The 17,131-nt window shown below is 33.2% G+C and overlaps 1 protein-coding gene across 1 annotated transcript; it reads right to left on the reverse strand.

Annotated features, from left to right (window-relative positions):
* Positions 1-1,941: 1,941 nt before the first annotated feature.
* Positions 1,942-4,677, reverse strand: LOC130986701 (lipoyl synthase 2, mitochondrial). Its single transcript, XM_057910174.1, is given in 5 exon segments — positions 1,942-2,387; positions 2,888-3,267; positions 3,371-3,582; positions 4,145-4,214; positions 4,217-4,677. Coding segments are annotated over 5 exon segments (1,152 nt in total). The 5' UTR covers positions 4,599-4,677; the 3' UTR covers positions 1,942-2,279.
* Between the last annotated feature and the right edge of the window lie 12,454 nt (positions 4,678-17,131).

Consider the following 17,131-nt stretch of genomic DNA (forward strand, 5'->3'; position numbering starts at 1 on the left):
ATTTGGGCTGAGTCGTTTGAAGTGGGACAACTCAAAAAAAATTGGGTCATTTGAAGTGAACGGAAGAAGTACTATTCTAAATTTTGAATAGACTATAAGCTACCTATTGATTATTAATTTTATTTCGCTTCCATGCTCACAAAATTCTTTAGAGACATCTAATTTAAAGGATTACTTTTGATAGATAAAAACAATAAAATTAATTTCTTATTTTCTTTGCTGAATTGAAATTTTATAATATTCCAAAAGCCTTGATTATTTGTATCATTTAACTAATTTTACTTGATTCTTATTCTATTGAAAAAGTAAGATTAAAAAAATCATACTTGTCATGATACAAATACTTAATCATGCATCTTATCAATCTTTATATATATAAAAAGCAAAGTAAATGTAAATAAATTCAATTAGAAGGATATAATTGGAAATTAAGGAAAAAATTTATATACCAACCGTTGATTCCATTTTCCAACTGTCTGATGCATGATTCCATTTTCCAACAAATGCGCATCATTGTTTTATTTTCTTTCTTTCTTAACTATTTTTGTTTAATTATAAGTTTTTATAATCAAATTGTGATTTTAGGGCCCTCATTTTTTTTCTTTCTTAATAACAAAATTGATTACTATCTCTAAACAAACTCAACAAATTGAATATTAAGGGCAGTCATTTTCTTTATTTCTTAATAACAAATTTATATATGATAACTTTTTAATTTTCTATTAATGTATGTATTTTTTTGTATTCGTACAATTATCTTTTATAAGTATTAAATTAAATTTGAATATTTTTACGTGTCTATTAATATTTCAAAAATAATGTGTTGAGATATGGTCTGTCAAGGACCAATATGCTTAATAACAACTATTTTTATCCCTTAAATTGTGAAGATCTTTGATGGAATTATATCTTCACTGAAAAAAAAAAAAAAAAAAAATTGGTCCAGAGTTTGAATCTCATAAATTGAATTTAATTAAGCATTTTCACAGCAAATTCATAATTCACTGAATAAATTTTTGGTCCAGAGTTTGAATCTGATTTAATTTGTATAATTATATAAACTCCCTATATAAGTGATATTATACCTATATATAGACACATGTTATATTTTTTATATGAAATACTTAGGTTATGTTAAAATATTAGATCACTTTGCATATAATAAATTTGGTATAAAATTTTAATTTTATTAGTTTATATTATATTATAAAACATATATATACACAACTTACGTGATGAGGATGAAATTGAACACTTAAATATATTCAGATCTAACTTCAGCGAAAATACGAAATATGAGATAAAACCGCATGTCTGAGGCTAAAGGGCAATCAGAATAAAAGTGGGAAGCGAAAGATTTATATTCTGACTACAAAAGTGCAGATTTTAAACACATGGCAACCAACGATTTGCACTTATCAAATATTATTATTTGGGCCTCGAAACCTGACTAAATGGCCCTTAGTATTGTATCTCAATAATAAACTATATATAGACCCCCTAAGATTAAATGTAAACAAGTCCATCCATAAAAGGAAATCAAATAAATAAATGCTATCTTCTTTTCCACATTTTTTGCACACTCAATTTGCTTGTTCTTAGCTCGATTTTCTTCACTTTTTTATAAATTTGTCGTTGAATCTAATACCCAACTCAACATTACGCGAGCCTAAAGATATATTCGCCGCGCATAGCGCGGGAGGTACACTAGTCATATAAAATAAACTATGGACAAGCATTGCATATATCGAAATAAGTATAACACAACTGTGGTGATTTGATTTTAACTAAATTTCTCACTCAATCTTAATGCAATCATTTGATTGCTCAAAAGTCAAAACCAACTTCGAGTAAATGAAAGATTAAAAATAGACAGCATAACAATTTTGAACCCAAAAATGTCACATTTTGAAAATCTTATATCCAAATGGGAAACTGCAGTTCAACCAAGAATATGAATATCATTGAGTAAAGTTAATGCGACAACAATTATTCATGCAATGTCGTTTCCTTGCATCATCATCGCAAGCCCAACTCATGGGGTTTTGCAAATGTGCTAATTACATTAAAAAGAAAAAGAAAAATGGATATACAAATACAAATAACAACAGCCTTCATTCCATTTGACAAAACGAAACCTCGAGCTGACATCTAACCTGATTCCGCGATGAAAGGGAGTTGACAACAGAGCCCGAAGCCGCCCAAAACAGTAACACTTATCGAGATCTTGAAGCTAAGCCGCGAGCTTGTTCAAGAGCGATCATCAGAGATGTTCAGCGCTATGTAGAAGATGCTGCTCGATCAGATTCTATCATGGATTTGATGTAGTATTCGCCCGCCTTGTACGAGGACCTAACCATGGGGCCAGATGCCACATATCGAAATCCCTGCCACAGCCAACATACATCAATCTATCATCACAATGCAGTATTACATTGTTTCTACTAAGGCTAGGGCTTCAATCTAATATATCAGCGAATTTTCTTCGTCTAGTATAATTTCCAATTCTTGTAAATTTGTCCTATTGCTAGTGCAGGATACTAAATCAGACAAGGGTCAAATAAACAATGTGTTTCGAGTAACTGAACAGAGTCGAGCACTGACATTCAAATAAACGACAGCTTAGGACAAGGGATCAAAGGAAACCACCACCAAGAAAGGCGAGGATCAACAATAGGTCGTTTATGAGTACTTCTCTGTCCTAAATCCTAATGAGCAATTCCATCACAGAAAATATAAGGTGGATGTTGGTCAAAGAAAAGAACTCATTACACACATGACACATCAATACGAGAACTGAAAGATAGCAATTTGAAGTAGCATGCCAGCATTCGTGTCATTGTAAGAACAGACCAATTTGGATGAAAAATAGAGATGAGCAACAAACCATTTCCATGCCCAGAAGTCGATACTTCTCAAAAGCCTCGGGCGTTATATAATCCGATACTGGCATGTGCCGCTTTGATGGCCTCATGTACTGACCGAATGTCATGACATCAACACCAGCTGCCCTCACTTTCTCCATGGTTTTCACTACTTGGTCAGGTGTTTCTCCGCACCCTAACATTACAGAGGTTTTTGTGAGCGTTCCCTGTGGAGCATATTCTTTTGCCTTCATCAGAACATCGAGAGATTGCTTAAAGTTAGCACGGTGATCACGAACTGCACTCTGGAGCTCCTCCACAGTTTCAATGTTGTGTGCAAAAACATCCAATCCAGACGTGGCAACTTTCTCAACACAGTCTGCGTCTCCTCGGAAATCAGGAACTGCAATTCGAGAGCAATGCGATATGAATCACTATGGTAACTCAGTTTCTTGTTTCAACAATTTATTCAACTGCATCCAACTCTGTATGAGATCTAAATTTACCCAACGCTTCTATAAGCATTGTTGGCTTCAGAATCTTCAACTTTTGCACTGTCTCCGCAAAATGAGCACTTCCTTGATCAGGCAAATCATCCCGGTCCACACTAGTAATCACCACATACTCCAAACCCCACGAAGCTATTGCCTCGGCCACATTTGTGGGCTCATTAGGGTCAGGAGGAGGCGGAGTGCGCGATGTCTTTACATTGCAAAATCTGAAAATATATGAGCAAGCCAATAAAAGAAATACTCAAATTCTTTTCAACCACACATTACAAAAGCTCTTAGCCATTTCATGCATGTAGATATCTCTAAAATGAAACTTACATTGCATCAACTTTGGTTTCAATAGCGTGATCGAGTAACTCATATATTTTGTTCAGTGACATCATTAATTATCATTCGTAGTAACCCAATAGTCAACACGATGATCAAACTATCTACCAGAGATTCTAGAATCTATACAGCTACTAGTCCATGATTGAATAGATTTCCATCTAACTTGATTTGAATTCATTGATTTGTTCAAAATGTTCGTATCTTTTCCTAGAGTGCAATAGAAAAAACAGAAAGCTAAAACCTTGTTCATATACAATCTTCATCATAAACCCTAATCCAAATTCACAAGCTCACACATTCGCATCTAGCACACAAAAATCAAAACTCAGAGCAATCAACAACAAACCAACAATTTCCCCCATTCACTAAATTATCGATAATCCACAAAGAACAAGATGCGGAAAAAAATTCAAAAACCAATTCAAATTCATTCATCACCTGCATCCACGAGTACAAGTATCACCGAGAATCATAATCGTGGCAGTGGCAGTCCCCGTTTCGCCCCCGACCAGCATTCCCCCAAATTAGGGCACTTCGCCTCCTCGCAAACAGTGTGCAATTTCAATTCCCTCAATTTCTTCTTAATGTGCGTGTACTTGTCACCACCAGGGATCGATTCCTTCATCCATTTAGGTTTTGGCAACGGCTTCTTCTTCGTTCCCACCTCCACCGAATAGCTGTTGTCGGATTGAAGTTTGATGAAGTCGCCCAGCGACGGCGATTCATCGTCGAGCCTGCGGCGCAGGCCATCGAGGGTATGTGGGTAGTTCTGGAAATCCGAGTGCGGCGGAGATGGCGGCGGCGCCGCGGTTGTGGAATAAAATTGGGTGAATCGAGAGAGCGCAAAGCGGGTGGATTTGGATTTGAGGGCTCGAGTAGCGATCAAATTCATTCTGCTTCGACCTCTCTCTCTCTCTCCTTGGGTGGTTGAATTTGGAAGATGACTGGGATAGCATTTTTTTCCCCATTTTAGATTTCATTTTTATTTAATTAGAAAAATCATTTTCTATCCATCAAATATTTTTCTATTTTCTCATTTTATTTGTGAATAAAAACATCTTTTAATTTATTTTTAATAATAATTGTAATACCCCGAATTTTCTTTAATATGTCTTAGAAGAATGATGGGTTTAGAACTAAGTTAATTCGCACCGGAGAATTTTTTTTTTTTATGATTGACTTTTTAATAAATTCTAGATTTAATTTATGATTTGCAGAATGGTGTATATAATTGGGCCGAAATTATTAATCATTTCGTTGTTAATGGGCTCTATTTGTTATAAGCCCAATTGAGTTTAAATGATTGAGAGCATCATTAATAATTCTACACATGAGAATCCTTTAATTGAAAAAAAGAAAAGGGAAAACATGTTGTTCATTTTTTACAAGATGATGAGAATCCATTTTTAATCTGACAATTATTGGAAGGGGTTGATCCACGCTGCCAATAAAATCAGCCACCGGTGGAGCTCTTCACTATCTCCATCAGTCTACAAGAAGAAATTCCATCATATCCTCCTTCTCTTCAAATCATCTGCACGCATAGCAACCCCACAAAACAAAAGTTCCATCTTCAACCAACTCCCATTCTCACAGAGATATCAAAACCAACTCAAACAAGAACTTAATCTGCAACCCATTCTCAACCAAATTTTTGAGAAAACCAAAAATCTGTTTTCACAAGAGGTAAACCAACTCACACTAATCAATCATTTGTTCCACAAAGAAAAACTATCATATTCTGCATAGGATCTTGAAACAGAAAGCAAGCAGAGTATGGCATATAAAGTTTCTTGCATATCATACACATATGCATTTTCTGCAAATTAGCTAATCAAAGCTTTTTAATTTAATAAGACAAGAAACTATCACTCTGTGTATGTTTGATGTATAAAAATAGGCCATTTGTGTTTTGTGTTGTGTGTGAGGCTGCTGCTGGGTTGTGATTCGGAGGGAGAACGGAGGGAAGAGAGGACCGGCGATGCTGCTGTGGGCAGCGGCGTTGTGGCCGCGACGCCGATGGATGGCGGCGGCTTCTCGCCGGAGAGAGGAGGGTGGAGATTAGGACGGAGGAGGGAGTGCCGGCGGCCTGATGCTCCTGCTGGCGTCTGCCATAAATAGAGAGAGAAAGGGGAGGCGGCTGGACGGTGGGGCTGTTCGGCGGAAGGAGCGACGGCGGCCTCGGCCTTTGAGGTCGACCGAAGGTCCAGAGAGGGTGAGATCGGCGGTGGCGGGGGTGGCCTTCTGCCTCCTGCTGTCCGTCTGCTAGAAGTCAGAGAGGATTTAGGGGTGGTTTTATTTGTGGATTTGGGGATTTGGCAAATTGAGGGAGGAGGGAGAAAGATAGAAAGAGATGAGGGCGGCGGTGGTACGCCGGCGACGCGCCGGCGGATTTGTAGACGGCGGCGGCGGCGGCGGCGTGAGATGAGAGGAAGAGAGAGAGAGTGGCGAGAGGAGAGAGGGAGACCGATGAGAGTGGTGAGAGGAGAATACTGAGAGAGAGAGAGAGAGGGAGATAACTTAAGTAATCCTAATTACGACGAATCACCTTAACTAATTCTAAGTAAACCCTAGATATTCAGGCAATCACAAATAAGAATGAAGTAGATAACTTAAATCAAACAAACCAAATAAAATAGAATAGAAAACTTAATTAATAAAAGACAGCGGATCCTATGGCAGTAAATTCATTAACTAAATCTATGCAATTAATCTATTAATCCTATGTACCAATTTAATCCAGTTATGATGAGAGATCACTTAATTAATCAATCACTCTCGCTAGAGTAGCAATGATCGTAGATTAGTAAATTATTTATCTCCGTTAGGTCTCAAGAAAATCTACTAACTCCCAACAGCTCCTAAGAATAGCTCCCTATGATCCACCTATCTCCGCTAGGTCTCAAGGTTAAAATCATATCATACATTCCTGAATCCGCTAAACAGTTATCTCCGCTAGGTCTCAAACGGAATAGCTAAACATGCAAACTATTGATCAGATAATTCACAAGAAATTAAGCACCAGGAATTATGAATCATAAACTGGAAGGCACAAAGCTATTAACAAATAAATCACATAAATTCAATCAACTATTTACAAACCCTAGAATCAGCTAAACGAAACTAGCCAGACATCGCAAAAGAAAACATAAACACAATAAATAAGAAAGCAATTGTAAAAACTAAATTATATAAAACCGAAAGTAGAACGATTGTAGCAGCTTGAATCTTCAATATTGTGGAAATCCAATCCAAGCAGTAAAAACTGGAAAGCAATAAATTCGAAAGCAATAAATTCTAAAGCTTGAATTTTCAATCTTGTGGAGGTATCTATCTATTAGAGATGTCAAAATCGATCCGGCCCGATGGGCCGGCCCGGCTCGCCCGGGTTAGGAGGCGGGCTGGGCTTGAAAAAATAGAGCCCAAAAAAAATCGGGCCTAAAAGCCCGGGGTTTTTGGCCCGTCGGGCTTATCAAGTTTCGGGCTTTTAAGCCCGGGGTTTTCGGGCTTTTTTGGCCCGCCCATTTATTTTATATATATATATATATATATATATATATATATATATATAGTATATATACATTAAGGAAACTTTAAAAGACTAAATTATCTCAAGCTGGATTACAAAAACAAAATTTAATTCATGTTTATTTATATTTAACAATGATATGATTTATGATTTTTATTTTATTTTGTGATAACTATCTTGTCGATTAATAATGTACTAATTAAATACATCATTTGTTATGAATTTTTAATTGCTCCATTTGTGTAGAGCAGCAATGCAGCATATGGTGTATTCTAGCTCAAATTTGAGATGTTTGTGCCGAAATTAAGATATAAGAGCCCAAGTTTATTAATTTAAATTTGAGTTAATTTTTTTAATTTAAATTATTTTTATTATTTTTGTAAAAAAAATAATATTAAAAAAATTATGGGCCGGTTTAGCCCGACCGCCCGATGGCCCGAGAGGGGCTGGGCTGGGCCTAGAATTTTGTAGCCCGATCTAATTTCGGGCCGGCCCGACTCGGCCCGAAAAAATCGAAAGCCCAGTGGGTTCGGGCCGGGCTGGCCCGACCCGTACCATTTGACATCTCTACTATCTATTATCTACTCACTGTCCACTAATTCAAGGCCTACTTTTCTTTTTGGTCTGTCCACCAACTCAAGGCCTATCTATTTTTAGTAAGTTTTTATTCATATTTTAATTGGTGGATCCAATAATCAATACATTTTTTCTCCACTCAACTAATAAATAATACACTTTGTGGAACCCTTTCTCCACTCAATCAATAAACAATACATTTTGTGGGTCCCTTTCTCCACTCAATTAATAATAATACACTTTTTCTTAAAAACCGTGTTTTTTCATGTAGGCCTTGAATTAGTGGACGGAGAGAGTATCTATTACTATTAAATAGAATACATATTGAAAGTCTCATTCATTCTCTATCCTATGTGGCACTCCCAAAAGTTAGTATTCAGATCATTCTCAATTCTATAATATATGACATTTTACATCTTTTTTTCATCTATCCCATATTGAAATCATACTAAACTCCATCAATTCATAATCTATATAAAAGGCTTAACCTTCGTGTAGACATTAGCCCATCTACTTTTTCCACATTGATATTATATTTAATCATTGGAAAATATAGATAAAGAAATACTTATATTATGTATTTCAAATAAAGAGTTTTTCACATGTTTTTATAACTTCAATAGATTTTCACATTAAATTTACAATAAACTTCATAATTCAAAATCTAAAAATTTGAACTTAAATTTCAACCTTTAATTTTACACTATATGACACTTTTACATTTATTTTCATCTATCCCACATTGAATTTATACCAAACTTCATCAATTCATTACCTAAATAAAAGGCTCAATCTCCATGAGGATATTAACTCATCTAGCTTTTCACATTGATATTTTATTAAATTTAATCATGAAAAAATCTAGATAAAGAAATACTTATAATAAGTATTTCAAATAAATAGTTTTTCACATTTTCTTATAGTTGCAATAGTAATTTTCTCGTTAAATTTATATTAAACTTCAGAATTCAAACTATTGAATTTGGTCATATAAATAAAATATTACTTAAATGTATTTTAAATAAATAAGTTATTCAATTTAATTTCGTCATATAAAATAAAAAAAATGATACTAAGATATATCATTATGGTAATAATAAGTGTAGAATTGATGAAGTTTTGTAAGAATGTGTTGATGTAACACATTCATATATGTCATTTATTTCAAATTAAATTATTTCATATATGTTTTTACACTAAATAAAACGCTTAATCTTCATTCATATATTAGCTTATCATCGTTCCCGCGTTGATATTTTATCATTCCTGCATTGATCTTAAATTGAACTTCACTATGAAAAAACATAAATAAAATGATACTTTTGAGATGCATTTAAAATAAATAGATTCTTCGATTTAATTTGATCATGAAAAATAATTTCAAATAAATTATCATTTCTGAATTGATCTAACAGATTCTCATATATATTGAATTTATATTAAATCTCACCATTCAAATTTATATAAAATGATTATTAAACTTTGTCATTTAAAAATCTAAATAAAAAGATACTTAACTTTGAAAAAATAATAAAAATATTTAAATGTATTTGAAATAAATAGATTCTTATTAATTGAAATTTTATCGAGATTATTACCCAATTATTGATTTATATTTTTTATTTATTTATATACATATTTTGTAAATTTAAACAAATTTAAGAAATTAATTGGTATTAGTATATGGGTTTGGGACGAGAATAAATATTAATATCATCACATATATAATAAAAAATGGAATACACCTATGTTGCATCACCATATTTTTGCATTTTATTTATCCTAATTCTCCAAAGATTTTAATATTTATTCATTCTTATTTATCTAAATTTTCTCATCCCATAATGATTTTTTATGAGATTTCACCAAAATTAAATCTATATAAAAGGATGCTCTTACTCTCCAACCCAAAATTTCATATTTAATTAGTGGAATGATTGGGATTAATACTATTTGAATTGCTTTGTCAATTCAAGTTGATCAAATTTATTTGGTTAAATAAAAAATTCTTTAATTTTATTTAAAAAAATAAATACCAGTGATTAAAATAAATTATTTATTCATTTTACTTTGATCATAAAATAAGATATTTTGCATATTTTTTATTTTATTTTATAAAAGTTGAATTACACATTGATTTTTATGAAAATTTACCAATTGAAATACTAAATAAATTGTTATGATATAATTTGAATCTAATATCATTTTTTAAAGCCTTAGACGAGATGATTCTCGCAACTTCCAAACTTCAAATAAAATGATGCTTACTAGCCAATTTTATTCTTTTAAACTCTAAACAAAATGATATGTGAAACTCAATTATGTTATTTTAAGCTCCAAATGAGATGATGCACATAAACCTGTTATGGTTTTTCAAACTCCATACAAGATGATGTTTAGAAGTTAATTATGATCTTATAAGCTTCAGATTGTATAATCTCACAGGTCAGTCCTTGTCTTTCAAGCTCCTAATGAAAATAATGTTTAGAAGTGAGTTGCGATATTTAAAGCATCAGATTGTGATGTTCAAATGATTGACACATAAAAGCTAGATATAGTGTTTCAAGGTCCAGACGAGATAATGCTCAACAGTTTGGCGTTCAAAAGTCAAATATTGTCTTTCGAGTTATTGATGATCGACGGGTCTTACAGAGATGAGATGAGATGATGCTTATATGACATATGAGATCTTAAATTAACTTTTATTCGTCAATATAGAAAAATTGTACAAAATTTATATAAACAGGTATTTTTATTATTTTAGAAAAAAATGAACAATCAATTGACGAACCTATTATTTCAAAAACGTCTATACTTTTATTTAGGTTTGCAATATTGAAATCTATTTACAATTCTTTTTAGACTTTGTATTATGAAGTTTAATATAAATTTACTGTGAAAAACTATTGCAACTAAAAAAAATATGGAAAACTATTTATTTTAAATACATATTACAAGTATTTCTTTATCTAATTTTTTTTCCATGATTAAATTTAATAGAATATCAATATGGAAAAGATAGATGAGCTAATGTATTCATGGAGATTGAGCCTTTTATTTCGGTTATGAATTGATGAAGTTTTGTATAAACTCAATAAGGAATAGATGAAAACAAATGTAAAATGTCATATAATGCATAACTGAGGGTGAAGCAAATATTAAATTATGAGAGTGCCACATAGGATAGAGAATAGTTACGATAAATAAATATTCTCATATAAATTGATATGATATAATTTGAATCTCATATCAATTTTTAAAGCCTTAGACGAGATGATTCTCAGAACTTAGTTACGGTCTTTCAAACTTCAAACAAGATGATGCTTACTAGCCAGTTTATTCTTTCAAACTCCAAACGAACTGATACTTGAATTAAACTTAGTTAAGGTATTTTAAACTCCAAATAAGATGATGCACATAACTCTGTTATGTTTTTTCAAGCTCCATACAAGGTGATGTTTGTAAGTAAGTTATGATCTTATAAGTTTCAGATTGTATAATCTCACAAGTTAGTCTTGGTCTTTCAAGCTCCTAATGAAAATAATGTTTAGAAGTGAGTTATGATATTTAAAGCATTAGATAGTGATGTTCAAACGATTGACTCATAAAAGTCAGATATAGTGTTTCAGGGTACAGACGAGATAATGCTAACAAGTTTGGCGTTCAAAAGTCAAATATTCTCTTTCGAGATCTTGATGATCTTCTGGTCTTATAGAGTTGAGATTAACTTTTATCCGTCAATATAGAAAAATTATACTACAAAATTTATATAAAAGGGTAATTTTTATTATTTTAGCAAAAAATTTAACATTTAATTGACGAATATGGTTGAGATTAATATAAACTAAACTTTAATACATCAAATTAAATTAATTAAAAATAATTATACTTCTTCCGTCTCACTCTAATAGTCATGTTTTCCTTTTCGTGATATCCCGCTAAAATAGTCATGTTTTTATTTTTGGTAATGATTTTACATTATAACACTGTGGCCTTATACAACTTTACACAATCTATATAATATATAAAAGATCAGTACAACGGTAATTTTTTACCGCCAAATTTTCTCTCTCCCATTATTTTATCTATTTAGCTCATTATCTCTCCCTATTTAATTACCTTGCCGCCATTCTCTCTCCCTCTCTCTCTCTCTATTTTTTTTCTTTGCGTGTTTTCAATTTTGGTTTCCTTTTCTTTAATTTTTTTTTTACTTTTAGAATTTTTGTTTTTTCCAAAATTTATACAGTTTCGTTAATTAAAAAATTCAATATGCATATCAAATTAAATATCATGAAAATAGATTTAATTTAATTTATAAATATTAATAATAAATTTAAAATAAAAAATATTCAAATTAATTTTTTTTAAATTAATCTCTTTCTCTCTCTTATTTTATAAAGGAAGTTAGTTTATCAATTTTTTGTTATTTGCATAAAATATTCTGTGAAATCATGAAATTATATACATTTTTTATTGTGCAAGACTGCAATTATTTTTATTACTTTTCTTTCGAGTTTTTATTTTATAATATATAAAAATAGGAGTTTTCTCGCTTCATTTTTTTCCTCTATTTTTTCACTCTCTTCTCCCGTCAATTTTTTTACTATTTTTTTTTATCTTTTCTTTTTATTATTTTAATTCTATTCCAAACATTGTCAAATTTAATTTATAAAAAAAATATTCAATATGCATCTTAAGTTTAAGTTCGTCAGAAGATCTTTAATATGATATAAAAATTATAAAAAATGAATTTAAAATGAATAGGTTATTAAAATTTTAAAATATTTTATTTTCATTCTCTTTGTTAAAATTTTACAACTTTTTATTTATGTTTGTATATGAAAATATTATTTATTATTATGCGAATTAATCTATAATAATAATGTTCAATTTTCATTATCAAATAAAAAATAATAATTTTAATTATCATTACACTTTATACATAATTGAAAATTACTCCCTCCGTCTCAAACGAAATGTCCTGTTTTCCTTTTTGGGCTGTCCCAAACGAAATGTTCTGTTTCTTTTTTTGGCAATACACTCTCTCTCTATACTTAATATTTAAATAATTTCCACCAACCTACTTTATCTACTTTATACACATTCTTAATCTCCGTGTCGAAAAGAAATAGGACATTTCGTTTGGGACGGAGGGAGTACATTTTAAATTTGAAATTTTATTGAGTAATTAGTATTTTATTTTTAAACCATATTTTGCATTTATTTATTTTTTCTGTTTAATGGCGGTACCACCACCACTGTAGTAGCCCGCTATTTTATTTTATGATTAAGATTAGTAAATGCGATATTTAAATTATTGCATCCTCAGTTATTTTTAATCCAGTGATTAATTTCCTGTTAAGTTAGCCTAGATATTTGAATTTAATGCAATTGCATGTTATGATCGCAATCGAATTATTGAGCCAGTCAATAATTTATAATTTTAGATTTATAACTGACTTAGTAAAGTCAAGTTATTTTTTTTTTACTTGCAATAGAAATATCATTTCTATGTATTTACCTTTATCACTCGAGTCGTGGATTTATTTCAGCTTGTGAAGTGAATTAAATCTACAGATTTAATTTAGATTTATTCTACAAGTCACGATGTTAATGGATGAGAAGTCAACAATCAAAATATGAGAATTTTTAGAGTATTTTGTATTTTTAGCAAGACCCGAGATTAATAACATATATAGATTTACCAACAGAGAATGATTTATTTTATTCATCACATCACAACTTTACAACTTATTATTCACTACATCCCTATTTCCTACCTACTACATCAAGAAAACAAACCAAACTTCCTACCTACTACATCAAGAAAAGAAAAGGGAAGGCATGCGTGTGGGAACAAAATCAGCCATTTTAGTAGACTACTCAAGTATAGCCATTAATGCACTCCTTCAAATAAACATATCAGCCAACAACACTCTTCATTCATTCCCTTAGACACCAGGATTTGAGAGAGAGTAAGATGATTTCTGCTGCCAAACCTTGAGAGGTAAGTCTTGATTCGAATTTCCTCCATTCCTCTTTAGTACCTCCTGAAATTGTCAAGAAACAATATTTGCTGTTTCAGCTTTCATCTCATTGAATCCAATCAACAACATCAGCTACCAACACAAAACAATTGCAAGGTATCTATACTAAGCTCCTTTATTTCGAATCCAGTTTGCATATCATCCAACAAGTATGTTATTTTCTAAAGAATTCAGAATAAGCATAAATAACATAATCATTTTTCCCATATAGAAACAACAGACTTCACTAACACAAGATTATAGAAAAACAAGAGCTCACTAGACTCATGAACAATAGCTTTTAGAAATCTCTTTCCCTTCCACGAGAATCATGAAATCCCTAAGGTGTGAAGATGATTCATATTGCATAATAACCATAGCATGTTACAGATATAGAATAGCTCAATCAGTTTTTATTCACAAGACAAAGGCGTAAATGGCGCGAACCAGAGGGCAGACGGCGGTGACTCTCTCGCCTGAGCTAAGAGGACTGAAGGTTTGGCCTTTCCCTCGTTCGTGTACGCGAGTGAAAAGGGGGGGGAGCAACGGACGCCGCCCTGCTCTAATTAACTGCCTCGCCGGAGGAGACCAGGCGGCGACGGCGATTTCGCCTGAACCTAAAGAACTAGGGCTCAACCTTCCCCTCGATGTGTGCGCGTGAAAGAGAAGATAAGGCGGACGAAGGACACGGCGTCAGGAATGAAGTGGAAAGTCGACCGCTCGCTGAAAATTGCAGGGTGCGGTGGCATGGTCTGTAATGGAGAAGAAATTAGGGCTCGCCCTTGTGTTGAGCTTGTGCTGATTCAGAAAAGAGAGGAGAGGGAAGAAGAATGGTGCCGATGCCGGAGGAAAGGCGCCGGCCTCGCCGGTGGCGAAGGCGACCAGAGAAGAAAGCGGCGCTCCTGTCTTGGAGAAAAAGAGAGACGAGAGAGGGAGGATGGCTTGGACCGTGAGTTAGGGCTGGCTGATATGGCGAACTGAGGAGAAAGTGAGATGAGGGGAGAAGGTTCGTCCGGCTGTCGACTCGCCGGATTTCGGAGCCGCGGCGGCAAGCCCCTCATTGGAGAGAGCTCGACTGAACTGAAAGTGAGGGAGAGCTCGGCTGATTTTGAGAGTATAGAGAGAGAGATCGATTTTGAGAGTATAGAGAGAGGACCGATTGGGAGGGGAGGAAGAAAGTTGGGCTTCTTTCACTTATTTCTCCCTTGGGCTTTAATAAATTCATTGGGCTTATGTTATTTATTCAAATTGGGCTTTAATTAAAATTGGGCCTTTGTTATTTATTTATTTGGGCCAAGATTTATTTAATTACTTGAGCCAATGAATTATTTCAATTGGGCCTCTCATGTTAATTATTCAAGCCCATTTCTACTTAATCAATTATTAGGCTGCCTTATGTTGAGCCTTTTAATTATTTAATCTTATAACATTACTTGTTCCTATTTATTTAAGCCCGATCAAGGATTTGATTTATTAATCGATTAATTAGACTCAACCGTTTCTAACTATGATTTTTAATTTCGAATGAGGTTATGAGATTAGTAAGCGGGTTAGCAAACCCTAAGATGAGTGGATTAATTAAGATTAATAATCTGATATCATAAGACGAGCTTTGATCCAATATTTGGATTAGTAATTAAAGGAATATGAACCATGCATATTTATTTTACGCATTCTCATTTATTTGAGAATTTTCATCGAGCTAAGGTTTGACCTTATGTTCTCGCATTCAAGGTTAAGCGCAAGAGTAAGAGCTAGTCAATGAGCTACTGAACTGTAGCAAAGCTTCACTATCAGGTGGGCATTACTTTTACTATACGTATATAGAGATCCCCTGCGTGTCGTAGGCCTCTTATACGAATGAATGCATGAGATGATTTAACTGTTAATTTTAGTTTTATATATATCTATCAAATGAGTTTAATGTTACATTTGAGCAAGTTATTTCGTTACAAAATATTTGAGTTAAAGTTATTTCAAGTATTGTCTTGCCATAAAATGTTTAAATTTTAGTATGATATCTATCTGCTTTGGCTTTGCCAATGATGCAATCGAATTCGGGTCCTGAGCAGTTGATAGCTATCCTGCCAGGGCTAGTGTACACCAGTGACCGTGAGTCATCTAGCGGGTTGGCCGGTCAAGTGACCGTGAGAGGTGGCCACCTCTCCGGCACCAAGTTCCAGATATGATAGATTACAAGAGAACTTAGTCTGCAGACGAACTTTAAGAATCACAAATGAATTTAGTAAGCTTGGACCTTTTAGCTAAAACTCCCTTGCTGTACTGTTTATGATGGCATGACAATTTATAGTTTTTACGCAATGATGTGTATATTTAGGCATACGTGCCCACTGAGTACTTTTGTACTCAGCCCTGCATATATTTCTAAATGTGCAGGTTGAGCAATGGCTGATGAAGATGAAGTGATGAGCGGAGCTTTTGTCATGAGTTTAAAATGGACTCTTGGATACATGTCTTCATACATGTAATCAGATTATGTTATTCCGCTGCATACTCTCAAGTAATATGTCTTTAAGCTAAGTCGGGTTCATCCGAACTCACGAGTTAATCGAGTCCTTGTGACTAAACAACAGTTATCTTATGATTGTCCCTCCTTAACAATGATTTGATTTCGAGCCTTCATTATTTATTCACCCCCTTTCTATCCCCGCTTCTAATCTCCCTCCCTTAGTCACGGTTTCCCCGATTTAATTATCCTTAATTAGGTTCGGTCGTGACAGAATGGTATCAGAGCAGATCGTTTGCTCTGAATCCAAGAGTTACCCAATTAGCCCTAGATTAGATATTAGTATAAAAGTGTCAGTCGACAAAAGCTCAGCACTTCATCACATCGTCATGCTCAGCAAGAAAGAAGGTGGTAATGATTTTAAAACATTGAGAAGTTCACGTTTTATATGAATGTACTGATGCTTACATTCAAGTTTTATGCTTTATTGATTGATTAGATATCTCAATGAACTTAGATGCGTTAAGAATGCATGATCACTGTTACAAGAAGAACAATACAAACTAGAAACTCAATTATCTTTCACTATAGCAATGGTGAAGAGCTAAGAAAGAGGAAGAGAATCCAATGAAAGCAGTGCAAGCGGAGTGCCACGCACGAATCACTGAAGCAGGCATAGTTCTTCATTCAGGTTGTTCACACGAGACGGAGCACCTAATCGACTATTGCCTTATTCAATGATAGTTTAAGTATGATATTGCTTATAGCGATGAGTATGACTTATGTAACCAGTTAGCTAATCCCTAATAAGTTGAGACTCACTTCTA

This window comes from Salvia miltiorrhiza, chromosome 5, assembly GCF_028751815.1.
Source record: "Salvia miltiorrhiza cultivar Shanhuang (shh) chromosome 5, IMPLAD_Smil_shh, whole genome shotgun sequence".
NCBI lineage: Eukaryota > Viridiplantae > Streptophyta > Magnoliopsida > Lamiales > Lamiaceae > Salvia > Salvia miltiorrhiza.